General features: G+C 42.3%; 1 protein-coding gene across 1 annotated transcript in view; it reads right to left on the bottom strand.

The window, feature by feature from the left end:
• Nucleotides 1–16797, bottom strand: part of LOC138497458 (desmoglein-4-like) — a 147114-nt gene that overhangs the window by 66957 nt on the left and 63360 nt on the right. Inside the window, exons 5-8 of the mRNA XM_069620958.1 lie at nt 14530–14674; nt 7940–8106; nt 4023–4157; nt 3480–3665 (exon numbers count right to left, since the gene is read on the bottom strand). Coding sequence (XP_069477059.1) covers nt 3480–3665; nt 4023–4157; nt 7940–8106; nt 14530–14674 — 633 coding nt within the window. The remainder of the gene's footprint in view (nt 1–3479; nt 3666–4022; nt 4158–7939; nt 8107–14529; nt 14675–16797) is intronic.

Here is a 16797-nt window from a genome sequence, read left to right as displayed (position 1 = left end):
ATTATTTAGGCATCGTAGTATAATCACTGACCCTCCAACCAAACTAACTGTCCCTTCAAGTGTGTACTTGTCCTAGGTATCGGTGATGTGACACTTATCTAGGGTGAGGGGACAGAGAGAAGACTGACTTCATAGCTCAACTATAGTACACCATAAAATGTAATGGCAATATATTAAAAATTATTTAAAAAATGTTCAAGCCAGGAATCGCAATTACTTTTATTTTTCCTGTATGCTTGATCTCAAAAAAGTTAAAAGCAGTCTATGTGGACCACAATGGGACACATCATGTCTATAAGAACTAGCTATTACAGGTAACCCGTCGTTATTAGGACGTCCCCGTTCTTGGGGGGTGGGTTTACACATAAGCCTTGCATTCATTGTAGTATTTTGGGAGAAGTGCCGCTGTCAAACCTGATTTGTTCAATTCTGACTGTTTAAACAGCATAATGTCTTGGGGATAAAGACACGGGAGAGGAAAATGCTTGTTTTTTGAGTTGGATAAATACATTGTAACACCAGTGTTCACCTCAATGTAATGACATGATCTAAAGGATGCCGTTCAGCTCTGTAGACAACATATCTTTAAGAATAAAGGCAGACGACACACATGCCAGAGGCAGGACACTAACACTGTGCTTAGCTTGAACCAAATGTCCAGTTATTGTGGAATCGAGATGGCAAGCTCGTCTACAAAAATACTCCACATTGGCCAAACATTAACTCAGCATTTACCTTTCCAGCGATTCCAGTTTCTCTACACCCCATCAGCGAAGGCAACATCACCTGGGGATCCTTTTTTATTCAAATTTGGCCTTCACCCTACCTATTAATTCTTTGACCAAAGTAGCTCACCTATACCTACATCTGCTGCAAAAATGATACGGTACTTGTCCAGAAATGGCAAGGTCGAAATGATCCAAGATACAGTATTAAACAAAATTAGACAACGGGAGTAGACTCTACCCCGGTATTACTAACTTACTAAACAGCTGACATACCAGCTCTTTTTGGTTATGAACAGAGTTACAAAACCCACATACTGTCTTAGGAAGTAGAACCATCCACAAGCTCCAATGACTCCCTACCAACAAGATAATTCACCTAAATCCCTGACTCCGGCCCAACGCAACTGCTCCTTACCAACGAGTCAGGCTCCTAAAACCTGCCTCAGCTAGGAAAATCATGACTGTCTACACAAAGTAAGACACTATTCATAAGAAATGAACACCCATCAGAGACATGACAAGGATGCTAAAATAATGCAGTAATCAGTGAAAATCTAAACTCCTAGATACTCCTGAAAAACAATCTAATTGTACTGATCTCAAACCTCATGAGAAAATAACGCATGATTCCCCATGAAGATGCTCAATTTGGTTCTACCCAATTACACAGAGTACACCCTGTGGGAGGTATGTTTGGCCAACTTACTTTGATCGACCTATGGTTCACTTTTTTCTGTTATGTGGGTGGGGGTGTCCCCTCAATGTACCCAAAGCCAATGTAGAAGATAACAAATCTTCAGACCCAAACCGGGAATGTTTTGGTAAATTTGATTATGAAGATTCTCTCTCTTTTAAGGCTATTAGTTAAACAAATGTGTCCATACTTAATATGAAAACCCTGAGAAGAAATATAGAAAACATCATGGCCAAACCATGGCCACACATAGGCAAAATGGAAATCTAGGGGTAACTGTGGTTTGACCATGATCTTTCATGTAAAGATGCACAGAAAAGCCAAAGGTCAGTAAATAAGTCAGCAATTTTATTTAATCTGTCAGGATCGGTCTGGACAAGAGTGTGGGTGCTTTCCTCTATGTGTTTTCTTTCAGTCCGGCATGTTTCTTTTACTGGGTACAGTCACCTTTACCACGAGTACACTGAGACTCAAGTGGGTTCCTAATGGTGTCGGTAAGATTTGAATATGTATACACAGAAATACGTTGTTTCTGCCAAACAATTTTGGCAAAAAACTCTGCGAAAAAATACCTGCCAATGTAACAACGTTGTACCCTTTAGTTAATATGAAAATCATGTAATCTCTCTGATTCAATGTGAGAAGAGAGACACATTCCACAAGGTATTTTATTGTAACGCCTTGAAGGAAGGTTTACTTCATTACAAATTAAGTACATGTTCCATATTTGACAAAAAAATGGAACTGAAGGAAACGGATATATATTCTGGTGTCACCACTTCGGTGGGCAAGGGCTCCAAAGAGCCAAGATAGCGATAGCGGTGCAGCCACGTGGTGGCTGCTTAACCCTTTCCCGTTCAGACTGTGTCTGAGGTGGATTTAATAGATGAGGAACCTGTGCGTGTAATCGTCATGTCCATCAGAAATAACTTTACCAAATGGAAGTTCATCTAAGTCATGATTCTTCTTCTTACACGCGTCACTCACACATATTTTGCTTATTTCTATTTTAATTAAAAACAAAAAGTATTCACTTGCCGGTTCAACCCTTGCACGTTTGAAAATTAACCATTAGCTTGTTAACATAGTTGAAACCTGTTACACTAGGAAGATGTGACTTATTTCTTTAAATACTTAATTTACCAGATTGTCTTTTCAGGGAAATAATCCAGGCTTATATAAAATGTAAAAAAGACAATCATTTTTTCTCGACTGAACCCACTGTGAAGAGTGGCCCAATGTAGCAGTATGATATGCTAGGTTAGGTTATTTATAACATACTTAATACCCAGAGGTTTGGACCGGGGATCGAACCGGTGTTGCTCTGTGTCGTCTTGTATCCAAGGCAAGCACGTTGCCCCTGAGCTATTCTCCTGAGAGGGTAATATGACGCTACACGTGTCCCGAGCATATAGCTGGTATCCCTCCATTGATATAATGCCCAATGGACAAGGCAAGGGGAACACAGACAGAGGAGGATTTAGCAAGAGGGTGAAATTAACTTCTCAAATTTCAGAAATTAGAGTAAAAATCAAAATGATTAGAAGATTCATCAAGCTAAGGAATACAATCACAATATGGTATAGTGCCTCGTAATACTATAGTATTGTAATGTGTTATATGTGCGCAGTGCTCCACTTTAGTTTGAAGCAAGTGCCACCTGCGTCCCCTAGGCCTCTAGGTTATTGTTATGTTTGTAAGCCCCCCTGTTTCTTATGATTGTATTTTTTGTTTTCTTTTGTTTTGCTCATGGTCTATGTCCCACTTTCTTTTTCCTGTTGTACAGACCTCACTCAGCTCAAAATGTGAATAGAGGATGCCTTGACCGGCCTACTTGTGTGTGCACTGCCACCTACAGGCACGATATTTCCACTGCACTCCCATTCACCCAACTGGTCACTCTTATTGGTATATGACAGAAAAACATTTCAAAATAAGAAATTTGAAAAATTCGGACTGAAACATTGCACTTCACATTTCCACACACTTTTGCCGATCTCCACACGCAAGTCAGTTAGCTCGTATTAGGGCACAGTAACCTGGCGAAGGACACATACCCGAACAACCTTCAGGACTCCCACATTGGTCTGACGATCGGTGTCTATAACAAACCATCCTCCTTCGTTGCCGGAGATAATTTCAAATTTCCCCCACCAGTTGGCTGTTTGCTCTTCGTCGGCATCAATGACCTGCATCCAGAGCAGTCCGTCGCTCAGTGTATTTTCTGATATGCTTGTAGTAAACTGCAAAAACAGGCAAACATATTTAGAAGCTTAAATGTGTTATGCGTCTGACAGATGTTCAGTAGGAATAAATATAACATACATTTGAATTCCGTTTTTTTTATGGCAGTTATATTTCCAGGTCATGGTAAATTGACAAGCCAAGCACACCTCCTAGCCATTTTTTTTTTAAAAATAGGCTTAGCTTAAACTCAATAGAATACAAAAAGGGGGTGTGACTCATATGTAAAGTGACTACACCCCCTCTTTTGTAATGTTCCCCATCACCATCCACGCAGACAAGTGCATTGGAGACCGCAGTTTTTAGTAGCCATTTCTTGCCTTACGTTGCCAGATTGTTCAAAATGTAATGCTTACCGACGACTGTTCAAGTGTTGGAAAATTATCATTGACATCAAGGACTCTGACATTGGCGCTGCACTGGCTGGAGAGACCGCCTGGAGCTCCATTCAAGTCGGATCCGACCACGACAAAACTGTAGCTGCTGTATAGCTGTGAAATAATTTTTGTAGAAATCGTCAAGTTTCTTCACTTAGTTTCTATTTATTTGACTTTCCTCAAAAACAGACCACCACACTCTTGCAAGCCCCCAACCAGTATATGGCTTGGAACCCCCACCCTGGACGTATCACTTGGAGAATGCTGTGGTGCATGTCTATGTAGCAGACAATAACAGAAACGAGAGGTTTTCGATATTGATAAGTCTGCCTGCTTGACTTGACTTGAAAGGGTTCCGTGCTTCATTTGCCCGCGCCCTTGTTTTTTGTGTTGGGTGGGTGGGCATTGCAAAGGAGAGGCAAACTATAATAATAGAGAGATTGCAGGGAAAGCGAGAAACTGCATATGAAAGAGGGAGATGACCAAGAAGTATTTGAGGGGAAGAGAGCTTACAGTGGTAGCTTTGAGACTGTGGGAAAAGGAAGAAACTGCAGGGAAGGAGGGTGAGGGCGGCATAATGACCGCAGGTCGTGTGGGGTAAGGTATACAAACCACTGATCAGAAGACACATTGCAGGAAAGCGACCTGCAGAGGAGACAGTAGGGTGATGGAGAACCTTCAAAGGACAGAGATCCTGCAAGGGACTGGGAAAGGGTGCCGAGGGAGACCAGCGATGGAGAACATCACACCAGGAAGCACATCAGAGCGGGAGGGAGACACTGTAGAAGTGGAGAGGCAGAGCAGAGGAAAGAAAGAAACTCGAGGGGAATAGCGAGAGAGAAAAGGGACAAGACACCTGGTGGGAAGGACGGACATTTCCGGGGGAAGAACAGCTACTCTTGGAAACAGCGATTATTTTGGATTTTCCAATGTTTGGGTTGTTTAATGGATGACACTGAGTCCTTGATTTCGGGTCTAATGGGGGTGGGAAGGAATGAATGTCCGAAACAGGAAAGGAGGATGGATGCTTTCCAAAAATGTGGATGCGAGTGTGTGCCACTTTAGAATGAGAATGCCACTACTGCTGGAGCAAGGGAGAGGGTCCATACTGGTGCCCGACCCAACCATTGCCACAATGTCCTTCCGGGCCAGCCTCAGTGACGTTATCGACAGTCTCTCGTGTGTAGCTGTAGCAGACAGCGCTTGCCCGCAGAGCTCCTCTGAGCGGAATTAATATCTTTACTGTATTTGAACCCTTGTACATTGTGCTTAAAACATGTTTTTAAAATAATACTTTCTAGAAATGTAGCCATCTACTGAAATATAAGCATGATTGTTATCATCTAAATGGTTTTGAGAACATAGCATACTATGGGCTATAAAGGTGGAACACAACATAGCATCCACAACGGCATGGTGTAATGTATCAACAAAACATAGCATGACATAGTGCATCATTAAATGCAATGGCATGGACTAGCATAGCATGGCCAAACATGCCATCCGGTGGCGTAACATGACACCATAGCACGGGAGAAAGTAGAATGCACTAGAATAACAGAGTATAGCATAAGAATTATTAGAACAATAGCATAAAGATTAACTAACTTTGCAGCTGCCAGAAAAGTCTCCATTTACTATATGTGTAGTATGAGGCTAAAACCCATGTCAACATTTATTTGAATCTACCTCTATTTTGGAATTGCAACATATACCATAGTCTTTTTAGTTTTGCTACTGGGTGGGGCTAAAGCACCACCTATAAACCAAAACTATTGCATTAGAGTATAGTTAGGGAGAAATGGCATATGAGGAAGGGGACACAGCTTGTGGGTGTTGTTTGGTTTATTTATCTTGGGGCTTCACTCCTCACAGATGAGTCGGAGTTTGGGCACTACTGTCCGTTATATGTAGCACACCAAACTTAGTTACCAGATGCGCAGTGCATTCCACAAGCCATACACCCCTCCTTCCAGATAAATATGTATGTTTACACTGTCAAAATACCAGACTGCAGGATGCAGGTTGGGAGCCTCCGTCAAAGACGTCCTCATGGCATGCTTGCTGGCCACACCCCCATTCTGTGGGTTTTTATTGTCAAATACTCAGTCAGAATAATTTTCACAATTCTCATTTGCAGTATGCCATACCGTGCCTAATTTGTATGAAAATAAGTGCCAGCGCCCACATATGTTCTTGCATTGGGGAGGGGAAGCACCCCTTCTACTGTTGACACCACCCACTATTGCTCCATACAGTGTCACACAGCTGCGCCATATTGTATTAACATATTTGTGGTTAAAGCTCCAACTCCCACTGGTTCATTGAAGGCGAAATCAACATAACATAGTAGTTGTGTCTTGAGATAAAACAAATATGTAAGTGTTTCTTTAAAACACATCATCGTTAACATTTTGCTCTAATCCTATCAATGCCAAGTGGAATATGCTACCCTTCTAACCACAGGAAAAAAAATGCAAAAATGCTTTCCTCCTATGGTACATTGATGGATGAATGTAGCCAAAATCATTAATGAACTGATGAGTTGCCTGTCAAACACTGTAGCAAGATCGTTTTGCATATGTTGGCGCTCATGACTGGCTCTCCTGTTGGATATGGGTCTTTCCTTAACTTTGCCCCAGTGTTGGGGTTGTTGGTTGGTGACTGTCCTGTTGTTGTCAACCCCAACCCTGCTGGTTATTACACTAAAGAATGTGCTGCAATGTCCTGCAGACTGAGTGGCGCAGTGTGTGGACATGGCCAGCATCAGTGCCCAGGATTGTCATCTTGCATCTCTTCGTTTTCCATGAAAATGTATAAATAGGCCTGCCCTGGCAAACTGGGTCATCATGTTTGTGAATACCAATGAGTCAGAGCAGGATGCAGAGACCCTGGCCAGTGCACACTGTTGTTGATTGTTATGTTACTATGACTGACTGACAGTTGACAAAATAAAGTTGCCAAAACACCACAACATAATCAAGCTGGCCTTGAAAATAAGTGCAAGCGCTAAGAAATAAGTGCTGGGGCTGAGCCGTGGCATACCCCCCCCCCTTATCAAATTAAGCACTGATGCCATAACACTTTTTTAAAGTCACAGTTTACACTTGTGGCACTGGCTTGGATACTATTTAATGCTATAGACATGGGAAAAGATGATACACATGACGGTATAGATGAAACGCCATACATGTGGCCACTGGTCCATGGACAGTGTCGACCGCAAGGCATGTGGCTGCTGAGACTAGGAAGCCTCTGGCACACACGCATAAAGATAGGCATGACACCATACACGTTTATGCTTCAGGTTGAAAACATACAGGTTCAGCTGGACACTGAACAAGCAGAATGATAAATGAATGAATCAGTTTGTGACTCTGTGGGAAGCACAATGTGCAAAACGCTTGTTGCCTCTAGCTTTTTGTATGAACTTATTTTTATATGGTGGAAGAAGAACCATGGATATTTTCATAAAATAAAATAACTCTACAAATAGAATCACTGCACAAACTAAGGACTAGTCACTACCATTCAACATTGACTTAAGAAGATTGGCTGGCCTGACACCACTGGTCACAACTAACTGAAAAGTTTCTGTAATCCAAATGTGTGGCTGCGGTACCAAGGGCACGTAACACAGAGGTCAGAAATGGACAAAACTACTCATGAAACAATCTGGGACATCCATTGATAACTTAGAGGCCAGGGATGTTCTTAATTCAGCTTTCTACCTTTAATTGGGAAATGGTAAAGGGTAACTGAAAAAAAAGGATTCCTTGTCCTTCTTGCACTTTGTTGAGACTTGTACTGAATGTAGATGAAAGGGAAGAAAGTGTTCTTAATCACAAGTGTGTGCTGGCATGCAAGTGGCAGCATAAGATGGAAGCAGGTCTTACCTCTCGATCAAGAGAGCTCGTCATCGTGAAGACCTCTCCCGTGTACTGATTCATGATAAACATGGCTGGACTCTCTGGTGTCTGAGCGATGATTTTATACGCAATCTTGGAATTCAGGTTATTCGGCTCATCTGCATCTGTCCCTAAAATCTGCATCACCAATGTATCTGTGAAACAGAGCCAAGAATATGAGTGCCTCCCTTAATAGCAAAGGGTTATTTGTCACACACGGTCAAAGACATGTTTGAGCATTGTTACAACCAACAGCAATTGGACCAAGGTTCTCCTCTCTGGAGCGACCCACATTCCCTATCCCTCATCCTTCCTCTACCTCCCTACGTTAGCGCCCAAAGCAACTACTCTGCAGTTTTATTGTGCTGCTAAAAGCTAATGAAATATCCACAATGTTTCTTGCAAACTACCTGGCACATTCCTCATACTGGCTCCTGGTTAAAGTGCAGCAAGCACAGCCTTGTCAGCCCTATTTTAGCTCCAGGTATCTGGATTGTGAGGATTTCCTTTCTGTTATGTGGGTTCTGTTGTTGCTCGTTTTATACAGCGGTTGCCCCTACACAAAACATACAATCTCCATCTGAGAGATATTTTGTCACAGAGAGAGAGAGTTTAAAAATGTTATATTAGGGTCCTCTGGGTTAAAATTCCATGATAGAGTGCATATGATATGATATGCACAGATTCCCAGATGGAGATGAACAGCACGAACGAGGCAGCGCTCAGAATCAACAAGAGAATTTCTGAAATTCAAGATGGTGGCAGCGAAAATTAACAAAGGAGACAACATTCATCCAAGACATGCAGCTATTTAGGAACAACACAGACCTAAACTGTGTGTCATGAAAATCTGCTGCAGAATATCAGGATGTACAGAAGGGGGAGGGGAGTCATAGAAGAATGTTTCCACCAGCTACTGCAGCCTAACATGTCTTTACGTCGGTAAAAAGACATTGACGTGTCTGTGATGGTTTATAAACATTGGTGCAGGAACATTGGTTTACAATTTTTAAGGGAACAATAAAAACAGATTGGGAAAAGGGGATGAAGGCATATGGCCAGAGGGTACAGGGGCTTGCCCAAGAGGACTAACTACAAAAAACCCACAAGCTATACTCGTGGAGAAAATACACGGCACACTACTAGTGACCCACACGCCATCTCCCTAGCCACCTCACTAACAGAACAAGGCTATATCCAAATCAGCACAAAACCGACCGATGAGAAAGGTAGGATACTTGATTGGGTAGAGAATCTCAATTGTGACATCATGCTAATAGACTCCTCTAGTATGGTCAGACCACCACCTCATCACCCTAGAATTGAACGTGAATAACCTGGAAAAGATAAAACCTACTATTGCACCTCCTTGTCTCAAAAGAAACAAATGTAACATCACAGCAGAGACCTTAGTACCTCTGGTAGTCCCCACACTCAATGCTCTACCTGCCAACGATGACCCAAACTTGATGATCGACATATACAATGAGACTATATCTAAAGCCATCGACGCTATTGCCCCATTAAAACTCTGCAAAAGTAAAACCCTAGCCCATCTGAACTCCTGGTTTACTCCAGAACTACAAATACTCCGTACAGAAAAGAGAAAATTAGAAACATTCTTGAAATTAACCCCCACTCCTGAAAATAAAACCAACATTGCCAATATCGCTGCTACCTGCAAAAGAAAGATAATCCAGACAAAAAAGAAACCTTCAATAACAGAATAAGTCAAGCAGGCTCCAGTACTAAAGAACTATTTATCATCCTAAGAGCATTAGAGAATCCTAACCCCCCAGCAGATACGTGCACTAAGCATAAACCATGGTGCACTAGCATACAAAATGCCATATCCAACAAAATTATTGGGCTCCAGACTAAAATAGCCGAAAAAAGGACACAACTTACAACTAATACTACAACACCACCTTCAAGTGCGTACATTGACTCAGGTTTCAAATTTAATAAGGTCTCCATACCTGAAGTTCAAAAAATTATTACATCTCTTAAACCATCTAATTGTAAAGGTGACAGCTGCCCGGCTCAGATTATAAAAGACGCGGCCAGAGACCTAGCCCCATTTGTCACAAAACTCATAAACTCCTCCTTCTCCAATAATTCTGTCCCAAGTAACCTGAAACAGTCCTAGGTGCTCTCCCTACTGAAGAAACAAATCTTAGACCCGACAATGCCGACCAACTATAGACGGATCACGACAGTTCCCTTTCTATTGAAAATCTTGGACAGAATTGCTTACCTGCAAATTCAAGACTATCTATAATGCAACAAACTACTTGGAACCCGCCAATCTGGCTTCAGACCGCAGCATGGAACAGAAACTGCCCTTGTTGATCTCAAAAGCCAGATCGACGATCTGAAAGACAAGGGCAAAGTGGCTATCCTACTTCTCCTAGACCTCTCAGCTGCTTTTGATCTGATAGACCATAAAATACTATGTGATCACCTATCATCAGCAGCTCATTTCTCTAGATCTGCAGTCATGTGGATCCCATCTTTCCTTGCAAATAGAACTATGCATGTGTTCTCACCTTTGGCAGCTGCTGATCCTATTCCTATCACTTGTGGAGTCCCACAAGGATCATGCGTCTCGCCCACTTTGTATAATATTTTTACAAAGCCATTATTCAACAAGTTGGACAGTCTGGGTGTCACCTACACTAATATGCAGATGACACCCAGATACTCCTGCCACTAACAGGAATCTATGACATAGATGCACCCGGATTAACAAAGTCTACACCATCATTCAGGCATGGATGGCCACACACGGTCTCTGCCTGAATGATGACAAGACTGAGTTTCTTCTAGTTGGCTCACCCAACCACCTTTGCAAACTTAGGCCTAACTATACAAGTATCCTCATCGATGGGAACATCATACCCATAGCCAAAAATGTTTTTTACCTTGATGCCAACTCCAACCTAATCAAACAGGTAAACATGACCTCATCTGCCACTGCCTACACTGGCAAGTTGATCAGGGCTTGCAGACCCATACTATGTCCCACCAGCTGTCTCACACTAGCCAGAGCGCTCATACAATCCAAACTGGATTATTGTAACAGTCTTTACCTAGGTGCCAGTAAATCCATTACTAACAAACTGCAGATTATGCAAAATAATGCACTTAGAGCGGCATTAAACATTTCCAGGCGAGAGCACATATCAGCAACAAGAAAGCAACACAAGTGGCTCTCTATCCAAGAAAAGATTGACTTAAAAACTCTTTGCCTCATTCACAAGGCACTCAACCATCAAGCCCTGCCTTATCTCACAGACAAATTCACTTGGAAAGTGCCCAACAGATTCACAAGAGCTGGCTGCGCCATTTCCCAGTACTAGCCGCTCAGCTCTGGAACACACTCCCACAAAATATTCAAAGTATCCATGCATTTGACAAATTTAGGAAACACGTTGTCACATGAATCGTCAACAAAACTTAAACTTTGCACTCCACTCCTCATTCTACTGCTACCATTGCCTTGACCTAATCGTTACGACCGATCTTCCCTGTATATTGACTCATTCTAATTTACATATAAGTAATTTCCTGCCAGACAACCTAGAAATGTATCTCCCTTATATTGTACATATATACTCTGTGGTAATTATATCCCTACTGGATACGGGATAACTTGCATTTATTTTGTGTAAAAATGTCTATATATATGCATACGTGCCATGTAACCATTACTTGTCACACAAGCACCCAGTTACTCTTGGGTCAGGTGCATGTTATAAATAAATAAATAAATAAAATAAACAAACTACTGGAGATGAAGTCTGACAGGTCGGTTGAGGGTCTCCGTTTTACTTTCCAAACACAGTGCAACGTAGAAAGGAATTTCCAAGGATAAAAAAAGAGGAACATTATTTCGCCTCTCTGTTTCACTGGGTCCTGACATAGAGCAGCAGCTCCAACACAACCTCTGTAAAATCCCCATTGCATTGTCCCCTGATGAGGGCTGTCCGCAATGCCTCCAAAGAGATACAGCCTTTACATTAGGCGGGCAACGTCATGCTCATTAAACCACATTTCTCTACAACAAAACAAGGACCTTTGCACTGGAATTGGGATCACTATTCTACCCTGCAAATGCAAGTTCTGGATTCACCTGGCTCAATCTAAGTTCACCTTCAAGGGAGCCGCATTCTTGTTTTCAGATCCAACAGATTTACAGATACTCAAGTCTAATGTATATGCAATTGGACGATGGCTATAATGAGACCTGATTGCATGGATTCTACAAGAGACCTGTGTATTTATTTTTTATAATTGGTTATTTATAACGCGCTTAATACCCAGAGGTTTCTAAGCGCAGGCCCGGGGATCGAACCTGTGTGGCTCCGCGTCATCTTGCTTCCAAGACGAGCATGTTGCCCCTGAGCTATCCTCCCTCCTTTGAATAGTTCCCTTTGTATGTTCCACCCTAACCTTCTCTGATGGTTTCAGCAGTTTTCTTGTTGGGTTGGCATAGTTCCAATTTGGAATCATGGCAGAAGGAGACACCTCTGGTGATAGAGGAGTATCTTATGGATATGCGCTCACCGTGTTTTATGGGATTAAGTACCGACGGGTGTCTGGGTGTTTTATGGTTGCGTAATAAGACTTGGCATGGAAGAGGTCTGAAGAGAAGTTTTAAGATTGGGAATTAAACAGACTTGATGATTTGCTGCACTTTATATTGTCTTGCACTGAATGTACAGGATTAAGGAAAATGATTATCACACCATCTATGCGAAGGCTTGGAGTCAGATGGAGAATTAATGCACTAAATGTGAAATTGTCTGCTTGTGATATACCGTTGAACGATAATGTAACATGTTTTATCCACGAGGCCCTCTATAGGAAAACAACATTAGAATCCTGATCCTCAAGACTTGTGTATTTTGGTGTGTTGTCTTTTCTCTTTCTGCGCCTTGTATAGGTAAGGAAATATGGATACGTGTATACGTGTTTTAGAGTTTATATTGTTTTATCATTAATTTATTTGTAAATGCATTTAATGCAAATTCCCCAATACAGTTTGTTGATAATGACTGACACACTGTGTTTTACACCTTTATTCTATGCCTATTCAGTGTTGTGGTGTCTAAAGGTATTCACCATCTATGGATGGTGAAGTATACAGCAAATAATATGTCAAAGGCTATATTTTTAAATGGCAGGTTGGACACGCATGGCTTGATCATGCCATGTGGGACGAATAATGTTTATGTCCGGGCCTATATATTCACTATGTGAAACAGAGGTGGGCTATCTGTGCCAGCATAGTCAATGGTGAGGGATCATTGGAGTTCTTGGCCAAAACATCTGGAGAGCCACAGCACGCCACATATGATGTACAAGGCAATGGTTAAAGGCTTCCTGTAATAGGCAACATTTGGTGTGAAAAGATACTTTTTGCCAGCAACACCTCTCCTTTAGCTTGATGTCTTGAACCAACCACTGGATGTGTTTATATTCCAATGAGTTTCCCCAATCGGGAAAAGACTAGGGGTGGTCCTTCCCATCTATGAACATTTTTAATGTAGTGATTATCCAGGAGTTTGACAAGATCCACAATTTAAACCTATGACCTACAGATCATTGCTTTGTCTCTCATCCCATGGAGCTATTTTACATGCCTTCTGAGTTACCTAAGAAATATTCCTGACCCCCATTGCCCACCCTTTCTAGCAAGTCATTTAGAGGAGTCAACATTATTCAAGTTCAAACTGCTTCTACAACTCAGTACTTGATCCTCCTGACATGCTCAAGTCATCAAACCATCAATGCACCATAAGATATTGTATTAAACATGGTCTCCACTTCTTGGCCTCACAGATGAGGTGCATGCGACAACCAGGTGTAAAAAGTCAGAACTTCTTTCTGAAGCACAACTTCAGTGGGAAGGTCAAGCCAAAAGGGTCAATTTTTTGCAAATCCTGCTTTTTTTCTCCTTTGCATGCATGATCCGGGTGCCCCTGTGCTTTCCCACTTCTACAACAGTCCTTCCCGAATGTTTTTGTTTTAACCCTTCAAACCCTTCTCCTATGCACAATGTGTCTTTTAGTTCGAGCTCGACCTTATTGGAGTCAGGTAACAGGGTTGTTACTCAGAAGGCAATTCCACATGTCACCACGTCTATGCAGGTGGCGTTGACTATTAAAAACATGTCTAAATAAACAAATATGTGAAAACATATATTCATTGTAATACGTCGATCTTTACAGCCCCCTCCCATTCCCTACTTGCTGCCATTACTGGGGGGCTTGACAGCGGCCTTAGGGAAATCAACTAAACAACGTGGGAGAAAGAAGCCTCGAGGTCTCACAGCACTCACCCTAGAGCCCCACATACATACCCCTAACTAGCTGTCTCAAGACCATCGACGCTACTCGCCGCAGCTGCGTAGGAAAGGGGGAGGAAGGCAAAAGGACAATTGTCTCTGAAATAGCATATGAGAACTATGCAAGAAATTGTTCAAAAAATAAAAATCTAGGCAATTCCTATCGAACGTTTGAGCGACTTCTTAAAGTTCAGTGTAACTGTGTGTGACGGAGCACACTGCTTACTTGCGACGCTTCGTTCTTCAACCGATGCATGATAGATACTTTGCGCAAACACTGGGTAGTTGTCATTGATGTCCATAACTTTGATCCGGAGTTCCAGGGGCTTTTCTACATCCTCACCTCTGCTATTTACCGCACGTGCTTTCAGCTAAAAAAATGTAAACACAGAGGGACATATCACATTTTATTCTCGAATTAACGTTGCTTTTACATAGCACTGTAGACCACGTGAGCAGAGCCACCCGGCCGCGGCGGAAGCCATCTTGAGAAGCTACTGCACCTGTCTAACGCTAACACATTCGGCATTTCTCTTACTTTCCTGGGCCATGGCCATGCAGTGACCTGATGGCTCTTTTAAACATGTAAACATAAGTATCTTCAGGGCCAACTCCTTGGAGACACATGTAATTCCTAATGTGAAAGTTGAGAGGTAAGTGGGTGAAGAGAGTCACCTGGTGGTTCAGTTGCCCTCACTGTCGCACTAGATGGAACATCAATGTACTTGTGATACCATAATGACACATCCTAGTCACTTCCCTGTTCCCTTGTATACATTTCTTTTTTAGTGAGGGCATCAGGCTGGATCATGCATGCTTGCTTTTGAAATGAATCCCCACAACTTCACCTGCAACTACGTCGTAAAAACTGTGCCAGCTCGTGGCTTAGTCGTAGACCAATTTTTGTTTTGGCTGATGGAGGGTGGGGGGCCAGGTGGCACTTGCTCCTCTTACTGGGCTTGATTTATTCCATCCATAATTTAAGCTGAATGCATGCTACTTGCCTCTGAGAAAAGCATCAATTGTGCCTTAGATCCAATACCCCATCGACTTTTGCTTCTCTTTTTTTCTGGGGATTATTGTACAATGCCTGCCCTCACACATCCCACTAACTTCTCCATGAACTTTTCCTTTACATTTCCCAAGACCTTTCAAAAGATCTAGATTAAAAAAAGACCAATTTTTGTTTTGGCTGATGGAGGGTGGGGGGCCAGGTGGCACTTGCTCCTCTTACTGGGCTTGATTTATTCCATCCATAATTTAAGCTGAATGCATGCTACTTGCCTCTGAGAAAAGCATCAATTGTGCCTTAGATCCAATACCCCATCGACTTTTGCTTCTCTTTTTTTCTGGGGATTATTGTACAATGCCTGCCCTCACACATCCCACTAACTTCTCCATGAACTTTTCCTTTACATTTCCCAAGACCTTTCAAAAGATCTAGATTAAAAAAAGAATCCCTTCTCCACTGTTCATACTATGTAGTATGTATTCAGGGCTTCGGGAATAATGTAAAATGCGTGTCCTGTCCCTGGGCTCGCTTCCATGTATTTCATCACTACCACTCCCACCTTTGTATAGCACCTGACTCAGGATGACCCCGTTGACTGCTGTTTCCTTTTGTAAGTTGCTTTTACTGCTGCTGATGAATCTCTTCTGATCCGTGAACTTCTCCCTTCACACAGCTACGGTCATATGTGAATGCACTTGTACCTCTATCACACAATCATCTCCAACACTCTCATTGCCTTCCCTCAACGGGTAGCATGTTGCCTGATTAAACCCTTTCCCGCTAAACGTACCCAGCAATCCTCTGATTACACTTAGTAAGTCTTCCGTAGTTAGCTACTCAATCCTCTGCAATTCCTCGATTCACAAGAAATGTACAGCGAGGCACTCTCTGGTTATCTTACATTTCTACCCTTCTAATAATCCCTGTAGCTGCACCGTCCCACAAAGCTCAGCACAGTAGATGATCCCTGTTAAAGGAACCTTCTAACACTTGAAGAACCTGATCTGATTCATGGGGATTAGATACTGACTCCATGCAGGTGACATTCCCAATCAATATCTTTCAGGTCAAACTGCCTTGTGAAGCTCAACAAGATGAACCGATCTTGTGGCCATGCCCTCCTATCTGTATTGACCTCAATGAAACTCGTCTACCTTTTTCCCTCCTTCTCATCGCCCACCTTCCAACACTGGCCAGTTTATGCCACTCACTTCTTACTTCGCAAGATTGTCATGGTCATTTTGTAAGGCATTTTCATCTATCCATTCACTAGTGAGACATCTCACTCTCCAGACTCGCAGTGGGAAATCTTTCAAACCCTGAAGTATGACTGCCTCAATCGATAAATCAATGCGTGTCTCCCAAAATGCACCATTCCCCCAAGCTCTCCTCATGTGGAACTGTTGCTACCAACTACACTCACATAGAAATCCCTGTATTTGGCAAACCCATCCTAAATGCCCCAACAAATATTCCACAACC

Source organism: Ambystoma mexicanum, chromosome 5q, assembly GCF_040938575.1.
Source record: "Ambystoma mexicanum isolate Mex_15411 chromosome 5q, UKY_AmexF1_1, whole genome shotgun sequence".
Taxonomy (NCBI): domain Eukaryota; kingdom Metazoa; phylum Chordata; class Amphibia; order Caudata; family Ambystomatidae; genus Ambystoma; species Ambystoma mexicanum.
The sequence above is the reverse complement of the archived record's forward strand: the minus strand, read 5'-3'. Positions and strand labels throughout refer to the sequence as shown.